The sequence below is a fragment of the Etheostoma cragini genome, chromosome 1 (genome assembly GCF_013103735.1).
Source record: "Etheostoma cragini isolate CJK2018 chromosome 1, CSU_Ecrag_1.0, whole genome shotgun sequence".
Lineage (NCBI taxonomy): Eukaryota > Metazoa > Chordata > Actinopteri > Perciformes > Percidae > Etheostoma > Etheostoma cragini.
In genome coordinates, this window is record NC_048407.1 from 25998718 (window position 1) to 26014077 (window position 15360).

The 15360-nt window shown below is 40.9% G+C and overlaps 1 protein-coding gene across 1 annotated transcript in view; it reads right to left on the reverse strand.

The window, feature by feature from the left end:
• fam214a (family with sequence similarity 214 member A) overlaps positions 1 to 15360 on the reverse strand; it is a 29887-nt gene extending 14527 nt beyond the window's left edge. The window contains exon 1 of the mRNA XM_034874060.1: positions 14026 to 15360. Coding sequence (XP_034729951.1) covers positions 14026 to 14056 — 31 coding nt within the window. The 5' untranslated portion in view covers positions 14057 to 15360. The remainder of the gene's footprint in view (positions 1 to 14025) is intronic.

Genomic DNA, 15360 nt, shown 5'->3' on the forward strand with positions numbered 1-15360 from the left:
TGTAGCAAGGACCTAAAATGCTAACTTTATGTCTTTGTTCAAAACCATTTGGGGGTTTGAAGTTGATATGATTTATTTAAGACATTTGAGGCTGTGAGTAAAGAGGCATTTTAAGGCAGCTTCAGCGTACCAGTGGCAGCAATCTTCTGAGCTTGCTGACGTGTGTCAGCTTAACACACAATGATATCTGGCTCTTTCTAAATGGAACTAAACAGTAAAAGATTCAACCTTCCCAACTGCAAATTCCTCATTCTGATCAGGAACAGCACCAAATTTCCTCATTGGGAAACAACTCGGTGCAAACACTTGCAAATCGCACGATTGTGGTGTTGTAATAATGACCTGACTTTGAATCATGCATGGACATGCATCCATATGTAATGTACATATGGTACAACAGGGCAACGTAATGTTGCTGCTGCAATTTGTCTTTTTTTTTTAAGATTATTTTTTGGGGCTTTTCCGCCTTTAATTTTTTTGACCGGACAGCTAGGTGAGAAAGGGAAGAGAGAGGGGAAAGACATGCAGGAAATTGTCACCGTTTGGATTCTAACCCTTGACCTCTGTGTCGAGGCATACAACTCAAAGTACATGTGCGCCTGCTCTACCCGCTGAGCCAACCCGGCCACGGAGCTGCAATTTTGATTCATACCTCTACGCAAAGTCTTTCAACGATTCTGCCATATTTGCATCAACAGGAATATCAGTTGCAACAAACAAAGCACTTCTCATCTCTGACACTTCCCTTCATTGTGCATAGGTATAAACAAAAGCTAAATTTAACACCAGTTCCTATTATTATTCTGTTGTGGAAGACTTTGTTGGATGAAGAGTCAAACGCATTTAAATGTATGAATGTTCATACAGTTTTACCATAATTTGAGCATCAACAAAAGTAACCACAAAAAACAATAAAACAAAGCTGATGCAATAAAGCTGCATAACAGTGTATTATCATTGGCTTAGGAAGATTAGATGGTAAGTTCCAAAATGTAAGACTCTCATCAAGAATTGTGCAGCTCTCACACACACATTCTTTAGGGCATCGTGATTGAATAGAACATTCCTATCATATCACACACACACACACACACACACACACACACACATTTCCATGCTAAATCTCTTCACTGCAGCCCCCGGGGAGATAAGTATAGACACATCTTTGTAGCTCTCCTTTTTAGTTTCTTTTTCCTTTTTCTCTGATTTTAAAAGAGTAGATTCTTACAATCAATTATGAGAGGATGTGATGGTGTCTGCCAGCATCGATCATATTAAAAAAAAAAAAGCTCATGCGGTAAATGCCTGAAGACATACACTATAAATATACACATATACTATTTTACAATAACAAATATTGCAAAAACTATAAGAACCAGCCAGTTATTTGCTTAAATGCTGACTTATATGTCTTACTGAGCTCTTTTGATTTCTACGTACTAGTTGGTAGGCTAAGCTAACCCTTCCCAAAGCCTAGCACAAATAGCTGATGGATTATATCAAAACAGAAGAAGCCCCCCTAAAATCCACCTAGCTGGGCTTCTGAAGGCTACCTGGTGCCCCCATCTAGCTATCCCAAGACTATGAAAAGCACATAGCCCGTTTAAAAGTAATAAAATGCTTGTAATAAAAGTAGCAAAGCAGGTGGCAGATTTAAAATGTCAGCAGCTCTGGTCACTGTTTTTTGCCACCATGGGAATTGCAATGCAATGCCGTCTTTCCTATTTCACAGCTAGTTCTGCAGTGTGACTATATTTGGAGAACAGCTGCTCTGCAAGACTAACTAAACTGCATTTCCTTTCCCTATACATCTAAAGGATTACAACTGCTTGCTCATAGAAGATGAGTGTGGTTCCAAATATATATCCTGAAATATGTACAACAATAAAACTCCAGGCCTAAAAAGACAAAGCTAAAGCCACTGACACACCAACCAAGACAGCCGACCCTCTGCAGAAAAGGCAGTTGGACTTATCAGACTCTCCGAGTGGAGATGTGTTACGATGAGACGTTATACATCTCCATAACAGCAGGCGGTGCTAATGTGTATTGTCGCCCAAAAATGAAAACTGGCAGCTGACTGGACAAACATGTCACGTGGGTCTGGTTTATCTGGAAATTCAAACCCAGCCTGTCATGGCGGCTTGTTCAGAATACGATCTCATATTTTACTAAATTAGTTCACCAAAACGTGTTTCTGAAAACAGTTTAAGCAAGAAATGGGCCATGCAGTTGCTGAATCAGTCTTCATTTCATCGACAAAGGTCCGTTTAAAAGATTTAAGTCAGATTTTGAAAGACTCTATTCACGCTCATCCCACTCAACGTTTCCGTGTTAGCACTCTACCAATCAGATTGGTCATTTGAGTCTGACTGCCAGCAGTGCCCGCCTTCCGAATGAGCATGTCGGGTCGGCCAAAAATAAGGTCGCCGGCCCCTCCAACGGACGATGGCATGGAACACACCAAACAGACTCAAGTCACCGACCTCGCCAGACTGTCCGACGGACAATTATTAAGTTAGTGTGTCACGGGCTTAAAGCTACATCAGAGCAAGCATTTAACCCTCAGCATGTACTGTATCCATCCATGCACTCTATACGTACATATGTGTGTATGTTTGAGGCAAACTGTACAATAATACAATTTGGTGCATAAAGAACAGCCAACTCTATTACGTTCTAAATATTCATTGTCATAACTTCATCTGCTATTCAGGATATGTAGTGCTTCTGTAACACTGTTTTAAGAAATTCAAGTGATATGGTACCTACAGATTCCCACAATAGATGAGTTTTTTTATACAAGCATATTGTTTGTTTTTATCAGATTTCATGGTAACATCTAGTCATTTTCCGCCAATCTTCTGTACACTGTATTTACAACTTGGGTTCAAATTCTAATAGTTCTGAGGTAATATGACTACCGCTCTTGTCTAATCTTTTCATCTTCCTCATAATGGTTTTAAAAGACAGTCGACATTTTTGAGAACAGACCAAGGAGAAGTCTTGCGGTGTCCGTTTTTGACAGCTGTCTAGCAATGGTGTAGTCATGACTTTAAGTCATATTGTGTTGTAACTTCCTATGTCAAAAACATGTGGGCCAACTAAAAATAAGAAGCTTAAAACCATACGCGATCTCAACACCTGAGTTATTCTCAGTGAAAAAAGACATTCTAGATAATTTCAAAATAAAAAATAATTACAACTTTGCTAAGTACAGTATGTCTGAGGAAAACATTAACCCCACAAGCTACTGCAAAAGCACAAGAGTTAATAGACTATCAAAATGGCAGAGATTCGGACATAACATTTAGCTAATATGCTGAGTACATTTGTAGATTTAAACAAAACATCCACTTATAATGCACTTATGTGGGTGTTAAATGTTTCAATATTGCTAATTTTCCAGTGAAAGTTGAAACTGCGGTACCAATTAGAAACAATTTACTGAGCGTTGTGGCAAAGCACTACAGCCCACTTGTCCCTTTTAAGTCCCAATATAGAAGGAGTTTTTGCAGTAAAGGAAAGGGGATACGTGGCCTCAGTGATTTCTCTCCTGACTGACTGACCTGGGACAACAGGAGAACGGTGATCAACGATCACAACTGTTCACCAGGGAAGAAAAGGGGATACAAGTGTTACCAAGGCAACAGAGACATTGTGTTAAACATTCCTGTCACGGTGATTGAACAGTGTGTGTAAGAATGAGCTGCACTAATATGCGTCTTTGTATGACAGTGAGTTACAGCTCGACAAGAAAGTGTTTCAAGACAATTAATGCTCCTGTTGTGCTTGGGAGTGCATGTGTGACATGAATATACAGCACAACTGTTTTGTGTTAAAGCATGTCTGTTGTTCTCTGAGTGTATACCATGTCCTTGTGTTGTACACAGAGACTGCCCATTGTGTGTCTCTTAAGACTTTCTGGTTGTGTCTCTTTCGCTTTCTGGTTGTGTTATTGTAAGCATTTCTCACTCTTTTATCTTTTGTTCTCCTTCCTTGTTGGAAAGCAGGTGAGGATTGTTGCTAAATTAAAATGGTAATAACAGGGTCAGCTGTGTTTCCATAGTGTTTCACAACATGAATCACACATCACTGCCAGATCACCTTTCCTGTTTTGTCTGCCTTGTGTTACAACATTAAAAACACTGGAAGTGGTGGCGAAGTCGGCCCAGAAACTGGCATCTTTTTGTCAAAAGACTTTAAAGAATGGTAGGGATTACTGGTAAGGAAGAGCTAATTCAGATTCAGTTTGATGGGCCCAAATGAATCACATTTGTTTTAATTTACTTCTAACAAACGTGACATTTTAATTTCTAATTTTAAATTGGCTGTCAGCATATGTCACTCGTCAACGGCCTTTGTCTGTCAATCACTACTTAGTACCAGAAAGTTTTGATATAGTCAGGGTTCTCATAACCTTTCCAGCTTCCTCCCACTAGACTAACTGAAGTGTTTCTTCATAGATTATTGTGGACTTTAGGTCTATAGTGTGTGTGTGTGTGTGTGTGTGTGTGTGTGTGTGTGTGTGTCTCTCTCTCTCTCCCACTCTGCAACACAGAGGGGTAGATTCACAACGCACGTAGCAACAAGCCCTGATTGGCTAAGAGACGTTAGTTCAGTTCCAGCTGAGGAGAACCCTTCTTCTGTTTTGTGAACTCAGCTGCTATTATTCTCCCACTACACAACACACACACACACTCAACCCAGACTGACACACCACCTTGCTCTCTCTCTCTCTCTCACACACCCATCATTGTCAGCCATGAAGAAAGCTGTTGTTTAGAAGCTGAGCAACTTGAATTCTAGTGAAGTCACATGGTAAACAAGCTCTGAGCCTCTGGAAAAAAGTTTTCATCATGAGGCATAAGCACTTAACAGACAAAACTCATCTCAGCTCTGTCTGAGCTAGGACCTGATTTAAGACAGCTGTGTGCTATGTCTATTAATTAGTACTTCTTTCACTTGGTTGTTGATGTCTTTGTCTCTCTTCTCCATGCACCTTTCTGGTAAGAGTTTACAAGACAACTTTATAACACACGTAAAGGTTTACAAGACATATTTCTGTACATTTTTGGTACATAGCTATTGGGCAAAATATATTTCTTTTGAAATCAGGTATGTGGCATTAGTAGTTCATGCAGTTTAAACTCACACTTACTGCAATAAACATTTGTTGAGTTCATGCACCAAAATCCCCCTTAAGCCACTTGTGCTGTTCCAACTTCTTACAGTATTAGGTCATTTCTGTATGATGAAAGCACCAGTAACAACATCATGGTTAGGTAACCATGGTTGAAGGAAAACACACTGTGCCAGCTGATTTCAGTGAGAAGCACACATTTACTTAAACTGGTTTAAGATTGGTAAAACCAGCTGGTAAAGCATGGTAAAATCAGCTGGTATATCATTTGAATCAGACCAAAACCTGCATATTCTCTGGCAGCTCCTGATCACAAAAGGTGTAAATGGAAATCTCAGACCTGCTCAAGCATTCTAGGTAAGGGATGAGATACCAGTATGCACTCTTTATCTTCAACAACCATAGCAACTGGAGTCCTTGATAAGCTACTTAAATCCCCTATTATTCAGATGAGTGGCTTGGTGGCTAAAAGAGGAAGAGTGGTTGCACTGGGCAGCTTCAAGGTGTGAATACATTAGGCTGAGTAAATGTCAAGCAGAGTGAAGCTTTAAAAAAAAGTTTGTATGCTGTAAACTTTCAAGAGATTTAAAAAAGAACTATGAATCCTCAATGTGGTAAGCATACTTGTTGCTAAAAGGGACTAAAGTGTGTAACATTTACTTGTTCATAACAATTCATCAAACTACTCTCCTAATCTGCCTCTCATCTTTCCTGAAATGACAGAAAAATGATCTTCAGATGCAGTGACCTAAGGTTTGTTAAAGCCCCCACAGTGCATTCTCTCACCTTACTCGCACATATTGTAGCTAGGGCACCTAAGCCCTTGTTATTCAGGCAAGAGTGGTCCTTTGCAAACTCATTGTCTAACGAACACCTGTTATGCAACATGGAGTCGAGTGAGAACAGCAGTATTGGTCAAGGTGGGCAAAGTGGGAATTACTAAAATAGAAGATAATAGAGCCAGTCTCCAGAACCCAGTACTGCTTAAAATAGGCTGAACAATGTATACTATATGGAGAAAAATATTTTATAGAAAGGCCACAAAGCAGTGAATGCACATTTTAACAGTATTTACAATATTGGCAAGAAGGCAAAAACAACATCAAGGTTTCTTTATTAGAATGACATTTTCAAAATGATATTTCATTCTAGAAAATGTTACTCTGTGTGCCACTTCATTTAACTGTGTGCATGGACGGGGTCTCCTTGAACAATTCTTATCTCCATAATGGCAACATCTGTCACTTAATCTTTACTATAACAGTTTAAATTTCAGCAAGCTGAATGATGGTATCTACAGGACACTAGGGCAGTAAGACACAATAGCCTTTCTTTGTAACCAAAGCCACCCTGTTCAACATAAATGAACGGGCATTTGACCTCTCCAGTGCCAGACTGATCTCATGAAATGGCGTACATGTGTGACACGGCAATTCATATGCCATTGTTGGCGTGTCATCAACACGCATACCAGCTTTTTAGCGTGTTTATCACGCTGTTTGGCCTCCATTGACTTACATTACCTTTGATAGCGTGTGAATTCATGCCGTAGTGGGTAGTATGAAAGGGTAAAAAATCTGGTGGTGGATGGGTAAAACACAGGGCTTTCACCCAGGAGACCAGGTTTTTCTAAACCCAACCGCGTGTCACGTTTCCTAAACTCAACCATCGCTTTCTTCGCGCGATAACACGGCAAGTGGCGTGTATGTTTACGTCCGCTGTATACAGTGTGGACATACACGCGGACAGCTCAAAATGCGTACGGACAACAAAAGTTAGCGAAAAAAGAAAGAAAACTTGAGAAAATTGGCGTGTATATTTACGCCTTCAATTTCTACAAAGGGGAATCCGAATCAAGTGGCCCGACCAGTGTAGCTCGTAGGGCCACATGACAAGGCACATCGAGGTGGTTAGTGACTGGAATGAAACGCTTGGGTAAAGAAGCACAAGGCCAAGTCTAAAGTTGGCTAGGAAAAGGAAACCCTCACCTAATTCTTGTACTGAATGATTAATCTGCCATTAAAAGGCCATCAAACAGCTCTTGTTCACTTTCTCTCCATTAGGTTGCTTCTCACCTTTCATTACTATATTATACTTAATGTATTTATTGTATAGAACCTTCTATTGTCAGGACTTGCTAAACTCAAAGTTAAAACTCATTGACCCCGAGTTCAAAAACAGCATTTATTAATAGCATGTTTCCACATCAAAAACGCTGCTACTAAAAAAAAAAACAGCTGCGTAAAAGGGAAAACAAATTAAGCCAGTTTACCAGTACAGACCAGTTGTCCAAAGAAGCCTGAAAGTGATGAGACAATGGAGAAAAGGAAAGGTGATAGTTGTGATGAGTCTCAAATTAACTTAACCTCACTCTTGTTAATAAACAATGTGCTTAATGCCTCCACAGTGAGCCCCTGAGGTACTTTTAGTCCGCAACAGCACATTGTCAGCATGGGAACAGAGACCGGTGAGATGTGTGTTGTGTTTCGAACTGGTGTAGGGTTGGGCAATATGACAATATATATCAGCAAAAGTATGTGAAAATGTGTAACGTTGGCGCCCGGGTAGCTCAGTTAGTAGAGCAGGCATCCATATATAGAGGTTTACTCCTCAACGCAGTGGGCCCGGGTTCGACTAAGACCTGCGGCCCTTTGCTGCATGTTGTTCCCCCTCTCTGTCCTTTCATTTCTTCAGCTGTCCTGTCAAATAAAGTATAATATACATAATATATTTTGCTATATTGTTTCTTAATAAAAATGAGAAAATACTCTTTTTGTTTTTTTTCATTTGTCAAGTATTTAATTCACACAGGAGTGAACAAAAATAGGCTTTACCATGTGGTTATTTTGTGTAGATTATTACAAAGGAGGTCGGGTTTTCGGTTTGGTTTGTCTGTTTGTCTAAGGTTTTTCGGTAGCATGGCTCTTCACAGAGTTCAAACAAGCTCCATTTCTTCACGCATTTGTGAAGCTCAATTGCAGCGGAGCGTTCTCCTATGGTCTGAAAGAAAACTGAGGATCACTGACCCCACAAAGACGGACGTCTATGTGCAATGTATAAGAAAAAAAATGCAGTAGACGTCTTTTGCCATGTTGATTTAGCTGTGGAGCTTATTGGCTCTGGCGGAGGTCTGCAATGCCCGGGAGCCATTCTAATTTATGTATTGAATGCTATCTTGTAATATACATCGTTATCAATATATGAAATTACCTATAGCGAGATAGAAGATTTACTCTGGTGTATGAGACTGATTTATGTGCAGACTTGCAAAACACTCCTTGCAACCAAAGATGTGTGGTGCCTGCTAACAGACCTTAAAAGCTTAATAGGGGTCAAGCCCCTTCAGAGTCAGACTGTCTGTCAATAGCAACTTTAACCAGTTTTGGGTAATCTGTAACTGACAAGGGACTAGTTTCTTTATTAATTTAAAAGGAATTTTGTTGCTGTTGTGCTCTAGCAACACTACCGACAGCCAAGGGTTTAATGTCTTCATCCAGCAATCAATATAAGTGTTCTGCTAAATCTGCCAGGCCCTGCTATTGGCCTACCTATTTCATTCTTGTGTTTTTGATAAGTCAACCAAGCTCTATTTCTGTCAATATGCTTTTTGTCAAGATATTATCAGCAGATGGTGGTGGTGGAGGTGTTATATGCTGGGGTGTTACAGTAGCTATAGTCTATGCGATGTGATTTGGAGGACAGGAGAGAAAAAGGGAGGGGAGAGAAAGGATAGGATAGGTAAAAAAAGACCAGTGAAGTGGGGAAAGTTGTTTCAAGTTCAGATAGATGCACAATTGCCTGTACAAGGTCTTTCCTCCTTACAAACTTGCAGAATAGAAACAATCACAAATTTGCTTCTGTGCAAATACTGCTGAAAGTAAAAAAGAAAAAGCTGTCATTTTGGTTTCTTAGTTAATAAAATAACAGAAATGGTCGAAGTATGACAAAGAATACTAGAAACATTAATGCCAGGCATGAGTGCTTTTTCTTTGTATGTTGTTTCTGAGCAAGGCGAGCTAGCCCCAGATAACTTGCACTGATCTACTTATCTTACACCAGGTGGGACACTAGGAAATAATAGTTCATGAAGAGGAAGTCCCTAAACTACAAGTTAGCACTTTAAACATTTTAGCTACTTCATTCAGAACCACATATGATGAGACACAAATCAAATGTATAACCAAAGACACACTGAATATGTCTCAGAAAGACAGAAATAAAGAGTGAAAGTTGAATACGCAGAAAGAGGCAGACATTGTACACACCACAACGCCACCCTTACCAGGAGAAAACCACCAGGTCCAGATGGTTTTTCCTGTTCCTGCAGAGCTGACTGCTGGTTGGCTATGAGGAGCCACGGGGGCAGGAAGATGTGACGCACACATACAATGACATCACTGGCTCTGTGACACCCTGGCAGCAGAAATGCAACCCATGCTGCTACGTTCAGCTTTAGCCAGTCCAACACTAAGTCTGCATGGTGTATTTTTGTGTGTCCGTAGAGCTTGTTAACACTGAGCCTTAATACAAAGTAGCTGTACTAAATACCCCTGGTTTTATGTTGGGTGTATGTGGCTATAGCTCACTATGACTTGTATTAACTAAGCATTAGCATATCTATATTTATATGGTAACAGTGCACTTGTGTACCTGATAAATGGTTGGCGTGCTAAATAAAATATTCCAGCATTATGCAAGAGCACTATTGGACAGGAAGGACTGTCTATTTGATCCCATATAGCGGCTAGGCCACTTACAGTCAAATCTGTCACAACAGCATTGATTTAGGCTGGGGGTCAGGATTGTAATTCACATCTGAATGACTACCCAGTATTGGTATTCATTGCAAAAGGCAGCTCTAAATCTCGCTGTACAATGGGGAGTCCAATATCCATGTTCAGTACAGCTGGGTCAGCAAATGGCAGTGGTGTTGTATTGAAAAGGCAATAAGGTGATGATACACTTATGTTGGCTTAAACTAGTTGATGAAATAAATACATAATGTAAAAATGTGTATGCGTAGACACACATTATCCTTAGCTGACCGCAATCAAATGCAAAGTTATGGTTTTCAATGTATGTTGTGTTTAAATCCAAATGCCATACATGTGATGAAAAATAACTGGATGTGTTTTGGAATTTAAAAAAAACAACACTACCAACCAGTGCTAGTTGTGATGTAGCTAAAAATCGTAAGAAGAGAGACCTAGAAAATAAATTAGTTGATCAAGACAGGGGAAAACATTATGGAGCATATGTTACGGCTGCCTCCTGCTATGGGGTAAATCATTGCAGAGGAGGAAAAGAAAACACAGGAGTAGACAGGTGCTGTACAGAACAACAACCGCGTATGTCGCTTTGTTATCTGGGCCTCTCGTCAGTGAGAGTGTATACTCTGATCCGCTGGCATGTGGCTGGGACATCTCAGGGCAGCTGTAATCTGGCTGAGCGCACAGCAGAAGGCAGGCAGTGGAGTAAATTGGGTGAGGGGGGTTGGCTAACTTGTATTCAACTCCTCCTTAAAGGACTAATGAGTCCAAACAGGAAGCACCATCATACAAACACACAAAATAACATTGCATAGAGCAGGAACACAATGCTAAGGATTGTAAGGGTTGTTTAATGTGTGTCTGAAAGGAGGATAGAAGTAAATCTGTGGTTGAGGGCATAATGGAGGAAGCACTCAGACAACATTATTAGCTTATTGCTCATACAGTTCCACATCTGACTTCATACGACCATCAAATGTTTGCATGTCTTTTTGTTTGTAATGCCCCTTCAGTGATTTGGTAATGAAGAAGACCGCAGTTGAGCAAAAACAGCCTATTTTTATAGTGGAAACAATTCCAATGTGGTTTGTGGATCAAACTTTGCCCTTTCTACATGTGGTAATGGGAACACACTAAAACAAAATGAGGTCTTTAAGGATACAAATAAAACACAGCGTTGCCACAGTTCAGCTGAAACAGTTTGAATCCTGCTATGACGAGCCATGTTTTCCCCAACTGGTGTGGACAGGTCCCGGGTTGTCCATAGCTGCGCTTTACTGGACCTGTTAAAGCCGTAAGTTGAGCCACATGGTTCAACAGAGCAGCACGTTTTAGGGCCAATAGTGATTGGTTTGCATACTTATTGCTACACTCATTCTCTCCTCAAACACACACACACACACACACACACACACACAATTCTGACTCACATCTCAACTCACAGAAAAACAAGTGGGTCAGATGACTCTGGTTAGGCCCCTGAGCAGAACATAAGTGATCCTCTTCTTCTGTTATAACAAAAGCATGGCCCACAAAGAGACGCTGCATAAACATGAAGAAAACGCTGAAGTCTAAATTCTTTGTTTTCATCATGAGCTTGAGACTGATCCTGCTTGTTTTGGATACCAATTATGATGCAGGGTTCCCAACTGAAAACAGTGCTTCTTTTTGTTTTATAGTTTTAAATATGTATTCCTTATGGTATCAAACCAACAAGGATCATCCTTTCATGTCTAAGATAATATAAAGCTGTAAAAAGACAAATTTTTAAGTGTATGCATGTAAGGACATTCTTCCAGAAACGTTACTGTTACACATCTGTATAATCGTGTTCTTCTAGAAGTTTATGAAATGGTGTTGCTACAGTGCTGACTAAGAAACTTAATTTTGATTGGTCACATCAGCCTGATATTGGATCTATTTATTTAGGTCAACATCAGCAACGATACGGAATCAATATGTTGGATTTAATGAACACCAGTTCCGGAGAAGTTCTATGAGAAAATGTTTGGTACTTTTATATTATAGTATTATTATATAATTTGTCAAGAATTTAATTTACACATGAGTATACAAAAAATAGGCTTGACTGTGTGGTTGTTTGATATGGACTATTTATTTATTGAATGATCAGAAAACATCATATATAGTGATATCGTTTTCAAGATATGAAATTACCTACAGTACATCGCCAAATTACCAACCCTACCTGAGGTTACAACCAAACTACTATGTTGTCTGACTGACCTGGGTGTCTGTGTTGTTCATTCCAAAGGTTCCCGTTTCTGCCCGTAGAGACAAGCCGGAGTTCTTTAACTCAAACAGGGTCAGCAGTGTTTCCAAATGTCTCCGTTTTAGGTGCTTGGAAATGCGTGAGTAGCATGGATGCGATTCAGAAACGTAGCTAAACATGTGTTTTTAAACTAAAATGTTTTAGTGTGGATGTAGCCTGAATCACCTAATTACCCATCCAAAGCCTTGGCTGGACTTTTCATATCCATCTGACCAGAAGGTTACAGCCTGTGTTGTTTGTTGCAGGAGTGTTAGTGTTAGATGCACATGTCTGGACATGTTCAACACTCCCATTCAAACTCAATATAGTTTGGCTCTCCTAGGAACCCTCAATCTAGCATCAGAGCAGTGAAATTGCCTGTTCTGTGCTCAACTTGACTTGCTGTGGTCCAGGTTACTGAATAAACAGCCTCTTTCACCACTGCAGTCCCGTTCTGAGAGAAGCGAGAGCAAAATAAGGAAGGCGTGTGGGCTATAAGCAACCTGGTATCTCCACCACAAGAACAGCACAGCATGTGCAAAATAACAATAGCTCCATCGTGACTGCCAGTCAAACAGGGAGTTACTGCTGTAGAACCATCCTGACATGGTGACAACAATCCATGAAGGGTGGATAACAAGCTTGCTGTAGTAATATGCATTTTAGTCTTTTTGTCTGATACAAGGCAAGCATACAGTGTTTTGGTTTAAAATCATTTCAATATCCCCAAATTGGAATCATTATCCCTCAAACAATACTTCAACATACAACAGACGTGTTGCTGCTCACAGTTGACCCAGCATGCTGTGCTGCATTATTAGGCTATGACTGCAGTGTACAGTGTCAGTCAGTGTGCCCTTTACTCTGAGCTGTCACATCACACAGATGTCTGGGTCAGTGCTTCTATTTTAAGCCTGAGGATCCTACGATCAAGACAAGGCAAAGCTAGGGTTAAAAGTCTAGGCCCATATAGGGCACGTGTTTACTGTGTGTTTTGGAGTCCCGTTACCAGCATATTGTGCTCTAAAAATCCCACTCAGGCCATTCAGCAGTCTGACTGCAGTTTCAAAACCCAAACTATCCCTGATTTACTGCAGCAAATCTCATCATGTCAGAGAACAGTGGCTCTTCACTGCTTACAAGTATGGTGCTATTGTGTTGTTGACAATGGATCAAGTCCGTTGTTGCCCTGGATCACAAACCAAAGTGAATGATTTAGCGTAAAAAATGCAGGACCTTATAAGATGATGTAATTGTGCCATGGCACAGATAAGCCTGAGATAACCTTTTCAAATGAATGTAATTATAAAATTAGCCTAATCACACTGAAACCAACAAGGGTGTCCCCTCTGTCCCTGTTTCACCTCTTGCTGCAGATACAGCGACATGTAAACAGGTTGAAGAGCATACTGCAGGAGCCTGCTTTTCACAACAGGGTGGATGTCAAGAACATTTTGCAGCAGCCCTTGGCAAGAGACTGCCAAAACAAGAGCTACTGGAAAAGGGAACAGCATTTGGAATGAGAGGCTCTCGCAGATATATGTTGATGCTAAATGAAAACGTTGATGCTAAATGAAATAGAGAAAGGAAACAACTGCCATTTGTGTTCACTTCCAAAACTGGAGCAGTAAATGTGTGTACACGTCCTCATTGGGGTCAGGCTTTGTTAATTCACATAACCAGTGACTAGGGTGGCCAGCTGTTACATAAGTTCCTGGCCTGGTTCTTCTCTCAGGGGAAGGGGTACAGTCAGTCCACTTAAGCTGGAAATGCACAGCTTGCACACACACTGATCATCAATTCTACTCTACATGTGTCTGTGTCTGTAGTGCTTCACATACCTCGCTCCGACTTCATGTTGTCCAGTGTCATCAGGTTGCCTTCAGGGTCTCTTGCAGGTCTCTTGCTCAGTCGTTTCTTTTTCTATCACACACAGCCTTGGCAGCAACACACCGGTGTCTGGAACCCCAAATCCTCTGTGACTTAGACCTGCTGTATTAGCTAAGCAATAATATCAGCTTTGATGCCTGTGTGTTGGTGCCAGCTGTCCTCTACCCAACAACAAAGCATTGCTTTGTTAGCATGCTACTGTAGGCTTCCATCGAGTCGCACTGTATTGTCCAACTGACTAACACAAAGACAGCTGATAGCCCGTTACAGTTAGCGTTAGGTAATGGAGTTGTCAGTCTGCTTACTGGCGAGTAACCAATCTAACTACTAGCATTTAACTAGCAAGCTGGCTACTCATACAACTCGTCTCAAATTCCGCCACCTGAACCATAGTTACGTCGCGATGCATTTCTGTGTCCTCTTTCCTGTAACATCGGCTCCTCACAACGACACTCTGCTAAAACCGAAGGGGTTGCTAACTCAGCAGTGTTAGCTAGCTAGATAGCAAACACAACTACCGTTAAGTAACTTAATCGTCACGGTTTAGTTAAGCGTCCACTGGTGACGACGACCTCCCAAACATCCCAACCCCCAATGTAGCGCAGGTAGCCACAGCTCAGCTGCAAAGACCGATTCCGATGACAGACGGTCTCGGTATTATTATTATTTTTGCTACGACGATAATATTCAGCGCATCATTTGTCTCACGAAATATAAACCAGTTATATCAGACGGATATGGTCCACTTTCTATCCATCCACATCCTTTGAACCGTCGCCATCTATTTAACGTTAGAAACGCAACTGTGCGGACTTCCTTTGCGAACTTTTCAAACCAACAACAAATAGTTAGACTCTACTCCAACGCTTCGTAACAGAGGGCAACGTTTCCCACAAGCGTTTACTCAGTAGTAGATGCTAATTTAAGGGCCAGTTGACTACTAACACTAAAAGGTCGATAATGGTATTATTCAGACGAAATGCAGATGAAAGGAACAGTGAGTCCTCCTCAGTCGTGATGCTTACAGTCTGCCTCCCCTCCTCACTTCCCTCCCCACCGCTTGTCAAAACAGATCAGTGCAGCTCCAGTCACGTGTCCCAACAACAGCCCCAGTCGTCACTTCCCTCCCTACCAACCTCGCACGAACTCGCAGCCATAGCAACCACGAAGTTAAAATTTGTTAGGAAGACGCGCAGATGAAAACAAGCTTAAAAATAAAACGCCGGACCTTATTATATTCATTTACAGTTCTGTAACATAACTGACAATGAACGTCTGAATAGCGA